This window comes from Egretta garzetta, unplaced genomic scaffold (assembly GCF_000687185.1).
Source record: "Egretta garzetta isolate BGI_Z169 unplaced genomic scaffold, ASM68718v1 scaffold51, whole genome shotgun sequence".
In the NCBI taxonomy this organism is placed as follows: Eukaryota; Metazoa; Chordata; class Aves; order Pelecaniformes; family Ardeidae; genus Egretta; species Egretta garzetta.
Genome location: NW_009258549.1, coordinates 3,854,644 through 3,872,937, shown reverse-complemented (window position 1 = coordinate 3,872,937; position 18,294 = coordinate 3,854,644). Strand labels below are relative to the sequence as shown.

General features: G+C 47.1%; 1 protein-coding gene across 2 annotated transcripts in view; it reads right to left on the bottom strand.

Moving 5' to 3' along the window:
* Nucleotides 1-17,925, bottom strand: part of SGSM3 (small G protein signaling modulator 3) — a 30,975-nt gene extending 13,050 nt beyond the window's left edge. The window contains exons 1-9 of one of the 2 annotated variants that reach the window (XM_035903214.1): nucleotides 17,849-17,925; nucleotides 8,577-8,660; nucleotides 6,152-6,237; nucleotides 4,845-4,911; nucleotides 3,232-3,440; nucleotides 2,971-3,078; nucleotides 1,846-1,989; nucleotides 1,261-1,456; nucleotides 886-1,031 (exon numbers count right to left, since the gene is read on the bottom strand). In XM_035903214.1, coding sequence (XP_035759107.1) covers nucleotides 886-1,031; nucleotides 1,261-1,456; nucleotides 1,846-1,989; nucleotides 2,971-3,078; nucleotides 3,232-3,440; nucleotides 4,845-4,911; nucleotides 6,152-6,237; nucleotides 8,577-8,583 — 963 coding nt within the window. In that variant the 5' untranslated portion in view covers nucleotides 8,584-8,660; nucleotides 17,849-17,925. Of the gene's footprint in view, nucleotides 1-885; nucleotides 1,032-1,260; nucleotides 1,457-1,845; nucleotides 1,990-2,970; nucleotides 3,079-3,231; nucleotides 3,441-4,844; nucleotides 4,912-6,151; nucleotides 6,238-7,487; nucleotides 7,573-8,576; nucleotides 8,661-17,848 lie in introns of those variants that run through there. The other variant, XM_035903212.1, reaches the window with a different exon arrangement.
* Nucleotides 17,926-18,294: the final 369 nt, after the last annotated feature.

Here is an 18,294-nt window from a genome sequence, read left to right as displayed (position 1 = left end):
GCTCTTGAGGCTGCTAGATGCAATTTTACATTCAGTGTACAGCCTGGGCCAGAAACAGTGCACATACAACTAGATTAATTCCATCAAAACTTCAGTAGGAAGAGTCCAAGCTACCTATGGGAGGGGAACAGCATCTTTTACTACTCTACTGCACTGAGATCCGCCCCCAAAATTCTAGACGGCCTGTTTTTGAATCACAGCATCCATCATTGAAATTAAGTCAAATCAGCAAGGAAAGACAAACCAGAAGCTATTCTGCACCCACCGCCAGGACTGGGCACAGCAGAGATCTTGCTGGGGACAAGGGAATAGAAGCTGCTTGATCTCACACTCTACAGAGTGCCTACCATATCAAACTGTGCTCCACCTTCCCCTTACTTCCAGCAGGCTCACCCTTGCCCTTCACACAGCAAGCTGAACCACAAATTATTTTTTGCATAAAAAGGAAAAGATCAGGTGGTTAAATGTAATCCAGCCAAATCAAATGTGGTCAGGACAATGCTAATCTCTTGGAGCATTCAACAGTGCCATCAAAAGCTTCCCAGATGACCACAACCTCAGCTTTATATCTCTGCACAGAGTTGGTGCAAATTCAAGTATCCTGATTTAGATAAGATTGACCCTCAAGTTGGGATCTAGACTGAATAGAGGGGGGCAGCTGATGGAGTTTAATTATGAGGGAATAAATGAGGTAAAAACAATCCCTGAATCCTGTTAGGTGCCTTGGGAATTCTTCACAGCTGCCAGTTCTGAGGAAGGCAGGAAGTCATCTTCCCAAACACATTCCCAAATCACACATAGGAAGTGGATGCAAAACCTTCTTGCCCCAAAACTCAGAATTAAACACCAAAGTACTATAAAGGAGGAAGAGAATGTGGGAATTACCTTCATACTGAGCATACCCAAAGTGAGCTGGAACAGCACCAGAGAGCCCTGGTAGAAGAAGAGGTCCCAAATACGTAGCAGCAGCTTGATGTGGACAACACTAGCAAAAGAGGTGAGGAACCAGTGCAAGGTGATCAAGGAGAGCTCTGTGAATAAAGACACAGAAAAGAAATATGACCAGTGAAGTCATCCAGTCAGTGAAGACCGATTCTCCTAAGTGCTCTCCTCCCAGCTCAAAGATGATCATGCTCTGCCTCCAGGGCCAGGAGGTTTGCTCCTAGCCCTGCTGCTCTCCCTTTGTGAAACAAAACCAATAATTTCTGTCTGTGCATCACCCTGGCAAGAAAAGCTGTGGTTTCTAGAGCACACTTTTACCGATGTCGTGCTCCTGGAGCAGCTTGTCCAGGCGAGGCAAGTACTGCACGATGAGCTGTCGCAGGACACGCTGATCAGTCTGCACGCCCATCAAGGTGGTGCTGAAGTAGGAGGCAGGAACCAGTTCCTCGATGATAGCGCACATCATCCAGAAGGCATCTTCCTCCTCCAAGAAGAGCAGCAGAGAGGCAGCCATCTAGGATTTTGAAGGAAGAAGAACTGCATGTGCTAAGAGGAGCAGACCTCTTTCCCCACTTCCTCACATGGAGAGATGGACCAGTATCTAGGTGATCAACATCTTCCTCCCTCTGCAGCAACTCTCCCGCAGTCTCCCACTGAAGTGATTTCTCCTCAGTGTAATGCCTGTCCCTCCCCAACAGATGGACTGAATTCTTCCACATCTTTGGACACATGGTGCTACTCTGCTTTTCCTTCCCTAGAGAAAACATTCCATGTGGAAGGGATTTCCCTTCATCTCATCTGGAGGCTATACTGCCCAGCAGCACTGCCTCAAATTACTTGCTCCAGCATAGCTACCACAGACAAACCAACCCCTATCATAAAGACACTCTGAAAGCAGGTTACCATGCCAGTGCCTTGGCAATATCCAATCTCTGGGTAGAGCCAAGCAAGTCCCCGTAGTATCCTGCGTAGCCGTGGCACCCCGATACTGTTCATGTTGGAGAAGCAGGCATTGCTGGGCATCGTGCGGAGCAAGTCCTTTTCAATCTGTGAGACAGCCATAAGCAAGGACAGGGTCAGCCAGCAGCATCTGAACAGTTGCCTTCTGCTCTCTGCACTTCTCCATGGCCTCTGGCCTCAGGGAACTCTGCTTTCTCACACTTGTGCATAAGTCCTTAGGCACTAAAGAAGATGGCTGTGTCCAAGCACCTGGGGTCAGTTTAACAGCCTTCACTGACATGTGGGAAAAGGCCAGTGCAGACAGCGATTTAGTGTTTCCCAAGAAATACTTGTGTAAACTCAGCTCCTAGCTTCACCACTGAGAACAGCAGGCATACTGATTGGGAAATTCACCTGCTTGGATTTCAAGCAAGGCTTCCCAACAAACCTATCCCAGAAAGAAACCAACAACCTGGCCACATCTGTGACAGGGGACTTCGAGATGAACAGCCCACAGATCTCCCTTGGGCACTGTTGTTCCTCCTTCCAGCTGTTTTGAACCTAGCTTCTTAGCAAGAGGTGAACATGTGCAGAGCTCAGTTTCTTTTGCCATGGCCTTTGCCTCCTCCCACAAGAGGAAAGGTCAGAGGAAGAGGGAAAACACCCTGTAAGAGTCTTGTTGGTGTTCAGAAACTTTGTATCTGAGGGAACAAAGACAGTCCTTGGAAGCAGCTGCCACTGCCTCAACAGAGGTGCATTTGTCAGCCTTTCACCCTTCACTTCCCTCAATGAATGTCAGGATGTCTGCTGAAATGCAACTGCAGCCCTGTTTTCTAGCCTGCAGGTAGCATGGGCCCAACCCCTTCCCTGCTGTCCTAGGGAGGAGGGGAGCTGCACAGGTGCTATTCCAACAAAATGAAGGAGAAATATGCCCAACAGGATTAAGCTTTAGCAGGATGCAATCACACACGTCCTCTCAGCTGTCCCTGCTGCAGGTCTGAGGGCAGACACCCCTTCCTCCTCACGCAGCAAATCTTGCCCTTCTCTCCACTCCCTTGTGCCCAGTCAGCACTAGCCAGTATCTCCTACCTGTTTGGCAGCAATGGTTTCATCATTAGAGCTGTTTTTCACAATATCCCGATATGACATCTCTGAATTCCTCTTCTTCTGCAAGGCCCCCGACAGACGCATCCACAACTGGGGGGACAGGGTGAACAGAGATAGGCAGAGTCACTAAGACAGCCACAGAAAGCCATGATCTGGCACCTTCTCAGCCAAGAGAAAGTAGTCTCACTCTGCTGTCTCTTAGTCCAGGCAGGAAAGCCTGCCCAGAACAGGCAGCACTCTCACCTGTGGCCTCATGCTGTGCGGGATGCCAGCTAGCACCAGGGAGCGCAGCTTGTCTGAATGCGGTAGGGTGACCTCAATTTTGTCCCAGGTGAGGTCACCCACGTCATGGTTGTGTGTGAATTCCAGATGAGCCTGCCACTTGAGCCTCTGCTGTGGCTCCTCCGTCAGCGGGACCCCCAAAAGTTTGCTGGAGTTTGGCTCGGCACCATCTGCCTCAGCAAAGGGAAGGGAAAGAAATGGAGACAAGTGAGAGAGGGAGGAGGAGAGGGAATGAACACAGAACGGGGTGGGGAAGAGGATGGCCATCTGAGGAAAGCACATTTAAAACATTCATGTCTTCCAGCCAGAGCATGGAAAAGCAAAGCCTGGTTTCTAACCATTTTCTCCATGCAGTAAATGTTATGGTCATAAGCAAAACACACTGGGGCCTGGAGAATAAGAAGCTGTCTGCAGGCTTCTAGTCTCTACTTACTCATGATTTAGAGCAGAGTGTGGCTGGAATTAAACAAGACCCCAGCAGCAGTCACCCTGCTGGGTTTTGTAAGGATCTGTAAATCAGGCTGACAAAAGCATAGCAAGCCTCAGAGGTGGCAAGCAGAAGCTATATGCTCATGAAGCAATGAGCTGCAAAATGTTAACTTCGGGGATATTTAATCACCAGAAGGAAACTTCAATAAGGACACTTCCAAATTCACAGTGAGAGAGCACCTTAACCTGAGGCTGGCTTTCTAAAATAGATACTTTAGCACAAGTACAGGTTTGACGTAAGGCACTCTGCCCTTCATCATATAACACATCCCAACAATGCTGTCCAAATCTTTCTGCTGGTTTTTAATGCACAAGTCTATTGAATGTTCAGGCTGAAGAAAATTGCCATGTCCTGTCCTCATCTCCAGGTCACTGCTTCAAAAAGGATCCTCTATGACTCAAGGTGCCTCAAGGCATGCATGCAAACAACTTCTGCCCTTGCACTGTATGGCCCGAGCCCTGGAAATGTCCTCTCAGAGCATATAAAGCAATTCCTACATCCCCCACTCCTTTCTCTTCCTCTTTGCAAAGGCAGCCAGCTGTTACAGTTAAATGCCCAGCTCTCCACACCTCCTGTTGGGTCTCCTGCCTCTATGTCTAGCATGTGGGTTCTGCCCCTACAGTTTTCCCTACCCTTTGCCAAGCTGCTAGGCTGGGCAGAACACATACTGCTGCTTCTCATCTTGGCTGTGACTTTTTCCAAGAGACAGCATGAGTCACTGTGCATGCTATCGGTGCTTACAGTGCTACTGACCACAACAGAGACCCCACTGTAAACTGGGAAAGTTGCCCTTCCCCAGTATGCAGCTGCTAGTGGAAATAACAACTTCCTCTTAAGTTTCTTCTCTCTCACCCACGGCACAAGCATAAGGGGATGGAAATGACTCTGCTGCATATTTTGTGCTCCAGACTCCCAGAAGGCCAGCAGGTCTAATGCATGGCCCTTGATTACATGGTAGGATACAGAAAGATTATGATGGGTGGCTAGATGAGACCCAGCACAGAATGCTTGTAAAATCACCCATGAACACGGGAAGGGCTGGACCCAGACACAATGGAAGGGTTAGGGATGGGACTGACTTTACCTTCCTTATCAACTCGGAAACCAAATTCATCATAGTGGAACTCTGGCTGCTCGATGGATTCTTCTTTCTGGGGAACGTGAGGAAGGAGAACAGATACTGTCACCAGTGTTGAACAACTGAATAGAGACATGTGGATATTGCCCCATCCCACCACTGCCCGCACTGTGCCCTCTGCGCTACTAGACTCCTTGCCCTTTTATTTTTGATGCCTCCCACCACCATTCCCAGCTGGGGAGGTGTTGCATGCCACCCCCATTTTGACTTCTCCATGGAAGTTGTGCAGCCCTGCTTTCCCACCTGTACAGATTTTCTCAGCAATCCCTTTTCCAGCAGGGCTTCGTACCTCTGCTTGAGCGCAGCACCGTAACAAGATCAGACCTTCCCCACCTGGAGGGGAACGCAGTCCTCCTTGTGGACTGAGGAATCCACACACACCAGTTAAAGTGGTCTCTACTGTCTGCATCTCTAATACACAGCAGTCTCTGTTACCTAGTGCAGACACGCTGCAAATTCAGCTCTCTGCATTGCTCCATCTCCTGCTTGTTGCTTTCAGATTTTCTCTGAAAGACAGGAGGCAAAACTGGGATTCACACCCGTGAAGCAAGCCCAAACTATGGGCCAAAGGAAATTAAGGTCCATGACCCAAATCTCAACTTTCCTCATCTGTGCTCATGGTTGGCATTGGGGGATACACACTTGAGGTTACAACCAGGCTTTTTTAATGAGTGAAAACCTACAGATACCTCCCCTTTCCTGCAAGCCCACCTGCCCCTCCTGTGGGGTCTCTGGCAAGCACTGCACCCAGGCAGCACCCAAGAAGCGTGCTTCTAGCATAGCTCCACAATAAGCTTTAATCTGCTTCACTGAGCTCAACTGCCTTCAGCAAACACTGCGGGTAAGTTGCAAAATTCCATGGCTGCTTCCTTCCTTCCTGCTCTGCCCACCAGGTGACATGTCTTGAGTCTAGCATTTCCTGCCATGCACAGGCCATCCAGAGCAGCCTGATGGCAACAGAGCCTCCCTGAGGGTGTCAACATTTTTACCGTGGAGCAATAGTTGCAAAACAGCGGGGCAATAATTCAGACAAGTTTCTTTGTGCTCTGCAAGATCCTCTTGCAAGAGCCAGGATGCAGCCGCAAAACACATGAAGTTTAAGCAGCAAACAAGCATCCACAACCAAACCACCGGAGGAAAAGTGCACCTCTCCCTCCTTTTCCCTGCAACTTTCAGAGACCACCAGAAATCACCAGGGTCCCTTTAATTCTGTGCAGAGCCAGAGAACACCCCCTCCCTGCCCCGAACTGTACCTGTGTGTATTTTGCCAGGATGTCCTGAGGCCAAATGCTGGGAGTGAGTGCTGAGAAGGGACCCCCAGCAGAGGGAGTGTGATGGCCTAAACAGAAAGAGATGAACATATAGCAGTGAAAACCTGAAAGGGCTCCCTTGGAAGATGCACACTCAATACAGACTGTTCCAGCAAGGGAAAGACTCACTCAGCAGTTTGTCACTACTGCTACTCTGGACATTGAGACTTCACCAAGGAAGCAAGTAATTTCAGATGGTTTTGTTCCTTAATACTGAGCAAAAGAAGCATAAAGGCCAAATGGAGTTCCCTCTTAGAAAGGAGCTTTTAGGGAAGAGAAATAGTTCCATGGCATCATATGATCTTTCTTCTGCTTGGAAAAGCTGTGTGATCAGCGCCAAGCCACGGGAACCATTAAGAAAACCCAAATATTATGGAGAAGTAAATGCATCATATGGAGGCACTGAGCCCAGCACCAGCAGCACTCCAGAGCTCCCTGAAACTTTGTCACCCAGGCACCAAAATGGGCAATCAGAGCCCTCAGCAAGACACTCCATTGCTCCCTTTGCTCCAGAAGGGCTGGAATATTGCCAGACCATGTATAGAGAGCTACAGCAAAAATCATCATGCCTATCCTCTTGGTCTTCTGTGCTCAAGGTAAGTACCTTTCTAGTCTCAGGTAGTGTCCCACTGAATAGCTTCCCTTGGACTAAAAGCAGACATCGAGTTTTGCAACTGAAGAAGATAAGCATGTCCCAGGTCTTCCACTGTGCACATCACCAAGAAAAAGTTTTACTTGGCTTCAAAGTATAGTCTCCCTCAGGGTTATATGCCCGGAAATAACCAGCTGGACCAGGAAGGAAGGTTTAGACAAAAATACGGGGTGGGAGAGTTGGCCATTGTAAGAAGGAGGAGACCTAGTTTTAGTAAAGTTCAGTAGTCCACAGTTGAACTCCAGTAATTCTTCAGCCTTCTGCCTGCCCTAGAGCTATCGTTGTACAGCAAAAAATCTCTCAGTTCGTAAAGGAACCACCCACTTTGGGGCAAATCTTGGAAGGGAAACAGAACCAATCACATCTTATGAAAAATGGGGAAGGCAGACTACATCTTGACCTCCTTCCTCTGTGTTCAATGACTGAAGCAGCTTCTGTAGGCTGCAGAACAGGGTAAAAGAAGGAACTGAATTCACCCTGAGTAAAAAGGCAGGTGGGTCACAAAGAAGTGGGCAGTTTCCTCTCCCCTAGTTTGACCAGGCAGTATGTTAATGTAAAAAAGGTTGCAGATGAAGAAAGAACAAGTAACCAAACAAGAAGATACCATGTCCATTTTTGTCTGCTCACCTGACATTGCGCTAGTTAAGTCTGAGTAGCAGAGGCTGTCAGCGGGTCCAGAAATGCTGTTCTCAGTAGTGAGAGGTCACTATCCTGTTATAAAAAAGGAAGAAAAAAAATGGTGATGAGAGAGTTCAATTAGCATCTAAGAACATGGTGGAGGACAGACAGACCCCTCACGCACAACTTCCCCACAGGAAAACTAAATCCCTTAGTGTTTAAATTCCCCACAGGAAAATTAAATTCTAGAGACTGGAATTTCCTCTTGGTTTCATACCTACCCATCAGCTAGAAAGAGCACACTGTCATTTACCAAATTCCTTGTGACAGTAACAGCATTGCTGATTGAAAGAATGTCAAAACCCAAGTCAACTTTCTTCACCTTTTCCATCACAGACTGTGAGTCCTGTATTTAATTACAAATACTAAAAAACCACATCACACATCACCATTCTCCGAATACACTGCCCATGAAGAAGGGACTGGAATGGTGAAAAGGGTATGAGGGGGTATCATTAGGGGTAGCATCACAAAAGCAAAGTGTCTTAGATTGTGGAATATGGCTCCCGGAGGGAGCCAAGAAAGCTTCCGACAAGGATTTTCTGTGATGAACTGGACTAGGATATGGTCAATATGCAATTGAGTACATGCGCAATGAGCCAGGCTCCTCTAAACTAAATCTGGTGATAGAGCTCAGATGATGAAACAGCCCATATGGCTCCCCTCCTTACTTTTGTGATACCAGTTCACAGCAGATTTTTAAAGGGGTTTTCCAGGACAGCAATGGAATAGTTCAGTAATCAGAGAGAGAGATTTTTGACTTTAAGATCAACCTTAGAACTGTGTGTGGGAGACATCAAGAGCCACCTCTACCAAGCAGATAAATCCAGTGCTGGGATATATCAGTCACTCGCGCTTACTTGGGAAAGAACCTGGGAGAAACTAACACTGAGTAAAAAGGCAGGTGGGTCACAAAGAAGTGGGCAGTTTCCTCTCCCCTAGTTTGACCAGGCAGTATGTTAATGTAAAAAAGGTTGCAGATGAAGAAAGAACAAGTAACCAAACAAGAAGATACCATGTCCATTTTTGTCTGCTCACCTGACATTGCGCTAGTTAAGTCTGAGTAGCAGAGGCTGTCAGCGGGTCCAGAAATGCTGTTCTCAGTAGTGAGAGGTCACTATCCTGTTATAAAAAAGGAAGAAAAAAAATGGTGATGAGAGAGTTCAATTAGCATCTAAGAACATGGTGGAGGACAGACAGACCCCTCACGTACAACTTCCCCACAGGAAAACTAAATCCCTTAGTGTTTAAATTCCCCACAGGAAAATTAAATTCTAGAGACTGGAATTTCCTCTTGGTTTCATACCTACCCATCAGCTAGAAAGAGCACACTGTCATTTACCAAATTCCTTGTGACAGTAACAGCATTGCTGATTGAAAGAATGTCAAAACCCAAGTCAACTTTCTTCACCTTTTCCATCACAGACTGTGAGTCCTGTATTTAATTACAAATACTAAAAAACCACATCACACATCACCATTCTCCGAATACACTGCCCATGAAGAAGGGACTGGAATGGTGAAAAGGGTATGAGGGGGTATCATTAGGGGTAGCATCACAAAAGCAAAGTGTCTTAGATTGTGGAATATGGCTCCCGGAGGGAGCCAAGAAAGCTTCCGACAAGGATTTTCTGTGATGAACTGGACTAGGATATGGTCAATATGCAATTGAGTACATGCGCAATGAGCCAGGCTCCTCTAAACTAAATCTGGTGATAGAGCTCAGATGATGAAACAGCCCATATAGCTCCCCTCCTTACTTTTGTGATACCAGTTCACAGCAGATTTTTAAAGGGGTTTTCCAGGACAGCAATGGAATAGTTCAGTAATCAGAGAGAGAGATTTTTGACTTTAAGATCAACCTTAGAACTGTGTGTGGGAGACATCAAGAGCCACCTCTACCAAGCAGATAAATCCAGTGCTGGGATATATCAGTCACTCGCGCTTACTTGGGAAAGAACCTGGGAGAAACTAACATTTGCACGTCTGGGATGGGTTTTCCAGCTTCTTTTTGGTAAGGCTACTTATGACCGCAAACCACTAAAAGAAGGAACCCCAGGGATTCATCCAGCAGGCCCTGTCCAAGCTGTTTATAGTGCTCAGTAGTACAAGGTTATATTGCCTTTGCACCTCAGTGAGCTTTCCAGTGAGCACTTGTAGCCTGGAAGTGGCTTGCTACAGCACTCCAAGATAAGCAGCTGTAAAACATTGCAAAAGCATAAAAAGCATCTGTGTCTGAGAACACAAATGATAAGGCTTCTTCCTCCCAGATTTAAACAGTGCTCTGCGTGAGAAAGGCTGGCGTGGACAAACAGACACTCTGATCTTCTGACACCAACTCTCAGGGCAAAAAAACCCAAACAACCCAACAGAAACAACCGGACAAGAAAAAGTTCAGCTTTTGTTTCTGAGAAGTAACGTTGTCCACACAATGGCCAGTCGCTTACCTGCCAGTTCTGTAAATGCTCTTCTATCCTTCCCGTCACTCCAGCCCCACTTGTTCTCTTAGCACCCTCAGTAGCTGAAGAGGTAACACCAATTACAAAATGAACACCTGCACGCTCATTTTACATGGGAACGCACACAGCATGCAGGCCAAGCAGGTAAATCTGCTGACAATACTTATTCCCCTTTCAACATCACCATGAATACACTTTGATGCTTTTTTTTTTTAGGCTCATCGCTGCCCTGCGACCACAGCTGCTCTGCTCCTGAGCCTGCAATATGTCCTCCTCCCCTTGCCTTCTCTCAGCCCAGTTAACTCTCTTTCCCATGACTTTTATTAGGAACGCAGTCACTGTTTCAGCCATGTGGTACTTCTGCCACGCTTCTCATCACCTTGCTCCGAACCCAGGCTCAGTGCCTCAGGCATGCGAGCCCGGATCCCCCTCGGTCATTATTAACCTTCATCGCATGCACAGTCACTGCCGAACCAACCTGCCATGGAGGAGCCGGGCCCGTGCGTTAGGCATGTAGATGAGAAAACACCCCATAAGGAGGGAATTAACCACGGTGCTCAGGAAGCAGGGCAGGAGAGCGCCGAGGCCGAAAGCCCCTCCTCGTCCCAGGACAGGTATGGCAGAGGGAAACACCTTCCCTTGTCCACGTCATCGCTCGCTGGCCTCTGCCTTGCTGGAGATCGCTCTCCCCCGCCTGCCCTCCCGTCCCTGACATTAGAGCACTGAACTGGGTGTGCAGGTTTTTCCTGCCCCTGGTTCCTATAGAAACCTTGCTGCAAGCACCCATCTGGGACGGGGCCCAGAGAGCGGGCGAGAGGCTCACCTTGCTGCTGGCACTGGGCTGTGCGGAAGGGCAGGGAGGGTAAATCACACCAAGAGCAGGCTCCTGCTGCGGCACACGGCGGCGGCATGCCGGGACTGCCCACGGAGCCAGGTGTCTCCAAGAGAAGGTGCCAAGGCCTCTACGCCAGCCCTGCAGCTCTTCATCACCCTGCTTTCTCCCCACTCCCACTCTGCCTCCAGTAAAGCACCACAGGAACTGGGAGGAAGGTTCCCTGGCACAGCCAGGCACCACCCAGTGCAATCCAGGAGGAGGAGGATACCTGGCATATGGGCTTCATATAGTAAGTTCTTTCCTTTGACTGAGGGATATAAACCTAAAGCGACTCCCAAACTCTCCTAAGCCGGGAGACAGCAAGTAACAAAAGGGGCTCCCATGAAGCCTGTGAAACCGCACGCATGAAATCGCTACAGCTAACTTTGCTGCGTTATTTGCACAGTACACACTTCTAAAAACGAGCAACAGTAAGGGGTACAAAGGAAAAAACACACCAGGTCCAGCGAATATTAATGGCAACTCTAAGAACTCTAAAATTAAAACCAGTTTTCACCCATGCATTAAGAAGCATCTCCCATGTTTAAAGGCAAGTTTCCTAAACGAAGCAATTTTGGTCACACAACAGATAAGTCTTCACACTTTGAAAGAAATGTATTTTTTGTTAAAATGCAAATGTTACCTGTTATTCGCAGCTTTATTTTTTGAATTTAGGCTATAAACCAAACCATACCACTGGTGATTCCAGCCTGCTAGAAGACACCTATAATGACAGCGTGTGTACCTGAAAAAGAAGGCTGCACGGCAAGCATGCACTCAGCATCAGGTACAGCTATTTGAAGCACTCCAGCTGCAACATCTTTGTCGGAGTTGCAAATATACACCGTGCAGGATTATATCCAATTAGTTTCTTTTCCAGTGTAGGTGTCCTTTAGAAACTGATGTTTGCAAAGCAGATCTGCAAATGTACTTCCACTTGGCACTATCAAGCCTCCTCCGGACACACTTGCTCTTCCACACAGCTGTGATATGAGAGATTTCAATTACCTGGCTTCTTGCAAACACCAGATAACAATCTCCTGCTGCCTATGTTTTATTTGCTTGGCCTCTTTTGCCACGTGATCTCCACTTAAGCCTGCTGTGGTAGCGCCTGGATATACTAGGCATGAAATGACTTTCAGTAGGATCTTTATTTTGGGACAGAAACTCCTTCCCAGCAGTGTTCTTCTCCTGCTGATTTTAGCAAAACCAAAAACAACAAAAAAAGAATCCACCAAAAAAGCAACATACTTCTAGCAGACAGACCGCACCAAAGACAAACATTTTACAAAGCGATGTTTTTGTATGCTGAAAACATTACAACTAGTAACTAGGCAGGAGCTGTCAGTGAACATCATCAGAAGAACCAGAGCAAGCATAACAATTCTTTCTAGAATGATTTTCATCCACTGTCATAGGAACAGGGTATACAACACTTCCTCTGACAGTAAGCTAGCACGGGGAAAAACTGCTTTCCATTATGCTTAATTTGAACATGAAGCAACACTGCATGCACTAAATCCCACTGCCACCTCTGGACTGTCAGCTGGCCTCCACTGCTCTCTATGCTCTTCCTTTATTAAAAAGAAAAAGCGTGTTCTGGAAGAGAGAAGAGAAGAGAAAAGCGACTGCAAAGCCACAGTACTCATCAGGAGGCCACACACTTAGGTCTAGTTCTAGAAGCCTCTTCCAGCTCAGCTTTTAAAATCCCATATAGATCGCATCCAATTTAACATTTAGACCGCCTCTTCCTCTCTCAGAAACCAGACAAAAATCAGACCCTGCAGTGAATCAGGCAGTTAATTTCTGTCCCCTCACACCTGGAAATTTTTGTTTTCCTCAATAAAACCCCGACTTGCTCAATGAAAGCTCTCAGCTGGAAGGCCTTTGCCTTCCCTTCCCTCTTTGGTTTCCCCCTGAGGTCAGGCAAAGGCATATCCCGGAGCTGCAAATGCCATTAGTTCCACGAGTCAATATTTGCTTTGCACGTAGACAGAAGAAAATTTCAGCTTCACAAACACGCAGGTAAGTGAACAACACCTGACCAAGGGGGCACACAAGATGCAGATGATTTCTGCCCCTCGTACCCTGACACCCCGCATTTTTAAGTGATGCAGAATCCCACGCAGACACCCACATAAACCAACACCTGGTTAAGGAGCCAATATGGTGTTGGTGAACCTGTGTCATCCCAGGAGCTATCTGTTTAGGGCTTACAAACCACGACCAGCCTCACACGGCTTTGGGTGTTGAGCAACACGCTACAAACGCAGGAGGGAGGTGCTGAGGCAGCCTTTGTGCTCGCCTTCTACCACATGATTTGGAATGAAAAGTTGGGGGACTTTAAGCGCCCTCAGCCCACTTTCTTGTAGCAGAGAAAGTGAATCAGAGATAAAATAAAAGCCTACGGCAGGCCTAGAGGGTGGGATGCGAGACCTGGGGAGCAGTGAAGGTGAAGGCTGTGGCAGCCCTGCAGAGCCGGGTGGGCAGGCAGGAAGGGTGCTGAGCTGCTGGCAGCGCTAAGTCACTGAGGCATCACTCAGGACTCCAGTGCTGCCCAGTCACCAACTGGGATCACATACGGACTGCAAGAGTGCAGCAAAGCGCCTCCTCCCAACCACCCCTGGGCACTGTTCAAGCAACACATAACGGAGAAAACAAAACTTAAAACTGGAACTCTCTGTCTCTGGCCATAAAGCACCTTGTAGACTCCTGGCTGCGTTGGAAATGTAATTCTGCGGAGAGATGTAACGAAAAGGTACTTCCATATAACAGATCTGCTCCCTGGGCTGATTGGCGTCCAGCAAGTCTGCCCGCCATGAGGACAGAGAGCGCCCCGCTGGAGCTGAAGGTGGTGAGCCATTTCCAGTTTATACAAAAGGCACGGGACAAGTAACTTCCAGTTTCGTATCCATTTCATCTCCATTTTGAAAATAAGGACGTTAAAAAGCAGAATCCTGGTTGCTACTGCTTATGCATTGGACAGACAGACCACAGCTGGATTTCCTGATCATAGTTCAACGTGTCAAGCTTGCCTCTAAAAAAACCCCTACATAACTCCTACTTATGTAGCATGCAGATATCCTACATATCAACATGTACTTTCTTTTCAGAGCAGAATTGCCTTTTATTTATCTGGCTCCCAAGCAGACAGGTGATCCTTTATGCAGGAAAAGGCTGAAGCTCTTAACTTGTAAAATCTGGAGACAAATGCTTCCCTCATGTGGCTCATGAAAAAAGAAAAAAACCCAACAAACAAACCAGAACCAAACTTACTTATGGCTCTGCTGATTCCTCATGTTGCTAACACAAGCTACCACACTCTTAGCCCTGGAAAGCAGAGGGTGTCTGTCCAACTTAGACAGCAGACACTTGGTGCCTGCTAAGCACGAACTGCACTGCTGTGGAGAACCTGTTTGCCCATACCCTCGGGATCAGAGGAGGAGGAGGAGTTTCCCCCTCCCGGTGCGAGGATATGTGATGGGAATATAGAGTGTTCCTCCCATCTCACGCAGGAGGATTACAATAGATCAAGCACTGGAACAACAGTTGTTTGGGTTTTTTTTTTAATCTGCATTGAATGAGGATGGGAAAAAAATGGCAAGGTGTCTCACTGCACAGCAAAATTCTCCTTGCTTCCAACCCAGAGGGAAGAAAACCCAGGCATGGCAGAAGGCAGGTCTGCAATCACCCTAGTCTTCAAAACTTAGGGTAAAGGCGATGCCACATGAAACACCGCTATGCAAATATAATCCAAAGATTTCTAATTAGCATCTAAGGGGTTCCCCAAACATCTCTTCTACAGGAGTCAGTTTCTGCACAATAAACGGACACTTTCACCCCAATAAGCATGGTGCAGGACCAGGGCACTTCCGCAGAAACTCAGTTCCCCCCCCAGCTCTCCAGAAGTGATTTTTACCTTCTGGTCCAATGAACTTCTGCAAGTCTGTGAACTATTTATAAGACGTCTATGGAAGGTAATGGCAACCGTCTGGTTTCACTTGCTATACAGAAGTTTGAAAAAAAGTATTTCTGTTAGAGATGCAGGCTTATACCAATCAAAGAAAGGTTGAAAAACACTACTGGTAGTTATTTAAAGACCGATATTATGATGTCTTTTATATGACACTCCTACCCTGAGCAGTGACAAGTGGTGCCAATCCGAGGCTTTCTCCATCACCTCCAGAGCCAGACCTGCAGGTGAAAGTTTGATTCTCAAACTGGTCTCATCCTACTGTTCCCAGAGACAAAGGGACAACAGCCTGAAGAATGGGTCTTCCTTGACATGGCCTCTGACGGATCTGCAAACCGTTAGCTGCTGGGGTTTACCATTCTCTTGGTGAGGTGCAAGAAAGGCTGGATTCAGGTCGCACTCCTGTAGCTCTGTGGTGTTACTGTTTGCTCTAGTGTTAGCAAAACAACGTCAGATTCACCTAGGTGGACCCTAAGCAGGTCTCACTTCATTTGGCTCCAGAAAATGGCTTTTTAAGGAAAGAATATCCCACAGCACTCAAGATTTTTTTCTCCTTCAGAGCCCTGTCTTTCCAGAACTCAACTTTCTGAAGAGGCAAGTAACACCCAAACCACCTCTCAGGATTGTCTGCAAAGCATGACATGTCAGAATACTTAGATCTTGCTCCTGCAGAAATTTATAGGCACAGAAAACTCAGAGAGAAAAAAAAGCAATATATACAATGATCATTAACATTTGTAACAAAACAAGGCAACCCCCCAATATTTCTTGTTTTTGGGGATTAGGAAGATTTCTTCTCCAGAACAGAAGGGCTGCCAGGTTATTGACATTTTCTCTCATCTCTGAATCATCAGGTACTTCCCAGCCAACAAATAGTGCACTGACTGGGCAGTGACAACAGTTCTCGTAGTCATACTAATACCAATATGCTATCTTCTTTTCTCCTATCTCATAAAACAGGTGTGTTTTCATTTCTCCTAGGTTTTTTTTTTTTTTCTTAAGCCAGAAACTGAATTGCTCTGTTACCAATATAACTTGTTGCAGTTTAAAAAAAAAGCTGAGACTTCCTCAGAGACAAAACAAATGTGGCAGGACAACATCCTCCTCTTTCCTACCTGGTGTCAACAGTAACACAGCCGACAAGTGAGATTTTCCTCAACACTCCCAAATACCCTCTGTGAGCTTCATGTATCTAAAATCTTGATGGCGTGAGGAAAGGTGGCACAGAAAGAAGTTTAAACAAGTCTTTGTGCTGCTGAGGATACAAACCTGAAGTGCCGACACCTCTCCATCTCTTGAGGGACATTTGGGACACTGCACTCAGGACATACAGTGAAGCTATTTGCCTACCTCATCCTACTTGACAATTGAAAAATCTCTATGTCCGATCCCTTTGAGCTAGGACAGGACCTAGGATAACCAGTGTGACACAGATCACCAACTGGGATCACCACTGATTTAGCTAGAAGAGCTGTAGACCACATACACCACAGTATGGGGTGCCTTGCCTCTGTCACTGAAGATAAAGCTGCAATACTCCTTAGGATTTATTTTTTTCAAAGTTTTCTTTCCTCTTGTATTTTGGTGAGAAGTTTGCAATTAACAGCCAGGAAGACAAGACATCATCCCGATCATTTCCAAACCAGTTACAACCTCAAATGCAGTATCACTTGGGAGGGGCGAACTCACAGCTCCCTTTGTTAAAGCGAATACCAAACACAGTAAGCAATTTCGCAACACACAAACCAATTCACTAAGAACGGGACTGAGACCGGCAGCTCATTTCACACCAATCCCTTAACCAATGACCTCTGCTGTTACCATGCCACCTCAGGTAAGAGATGCTGATTTTTAAAAGCTAAGTATTTTGATTACTGCCTATGTTCTAAGATCCCTCAGGTCCTTTAGAACACAGATATTTGCAAAAGATACCATCTTGCAGGAAAGCAAGCAAGAGGTTAAAACCACAGCAAAGAAGAAAAGCCTAAATGACATTAGCAGAGGCCCCAAAACTGGAGAGTCATTTCAGTCCTGAGCAGGTGTGCAGACCTCCCTCACCTCATGAGCTGATGCTAACTCTGTCATCCTCTGATCGGCACACTTCCTCCAGAAACATGCCCCTCCTCTCCGCTGCCCCTCATGGAATCCCTTCATCCTTCTCCTGAGGGAGCATGGCTATGAATGACATCTCCCTGGGAGTTTACCAAGACACATCAAAACATCATCCTAACCAGGAATTAACAAAAGTGGCACCTGTCATTTTAATCTGTTAAATACAGAATTAACATAACTTTTTATTAGCATGACACAACCTGTCCCCATCTGGACCTCTTTAATTATACGTCATGCCTCTTCTCACACCCTCTTCCTTCCCTTTTACTTTGTGAATACTCCAGGGTAGGAATCCAACCTTTGCTTCTGCATAGGGAAAGCTACACACATGGCGTACAGATCTGGAAATAGGTAACGAAATAGATCTTCGTTCCAGTGACTGTTTTTTTCCAGGACACCACTCCAGACTCTGTAGCAGCTGAAAAACTACTCTAGAATTCAGATTATCCAGCAAGCAACTCTAGTCTGATCAACATCTCGGCAAAAGCACAGCAGTGCCCCACTCCTGCTAGGCTGGCAGTTCCTTCTTGAGTGATTTTAAGATCCAGCCTCTCACTACTGAGCACCTACTGTTCTGAATTCCAGAAAGACTGCTTCTCTCTCCCATCTGCCAGCACTAAAAGAGCCTCCATTTCCTCAAGACACTTTTACTACTTTATTCCCACCCCTCTCACCCCCTCCCCCCCCCATCTTACAGCAAGCCATGCAGAGTAAGGCTGAGACATCATGAAGTAGGAAGCTATGACATCGCATAAAAAAAACCCCCCCACACCAACACCGAAATCTACTTGTTTAGAAGGAAAGTACCTGCCTAAATTCAGATGTCCCTCAAAAAATTAGGAAGGAAGAAAAGGAAGACACGGGGAAGAAAATTCTCCTGTCCCACCCTTACCAGCTCTGTGAAGAGACAGCAGCCGTCCCGGAGCCCGCAGCCACTGCCTGCAAAGAGATTTAAATCCACGTCACGGCGGTTCTTCGCTCCCTCGAACTTACATCACCAGGTACGAGGCATTACGCTTGTCTTTCGACTTCCTTCTAACATTTACCACAGCTGACGATCCCGGGGCCTGCAGCGTGTCTATTTATGCCGGCTGCCTAGAGGATACTGCCATATTCCCACCCCACTGTTCCGTGACTGCTCCTTCCCCCCGGCCAGGCAGCAGGCAGGCTGTCCCTCCTCCGGGGCACCTCCGAAAAAAGCCGCAGGCGTGGAGGGCAAATGAGGGTGGCAAGAGCTGGACGGAGGAGACCACCGGAGAGTCGCGGCCGCGGGGAGGAGAAGAGGCAGGTTACGGGAGAGGCACACCCCGGGGAGCAGGAGGGAGCAGGGACTGGGGG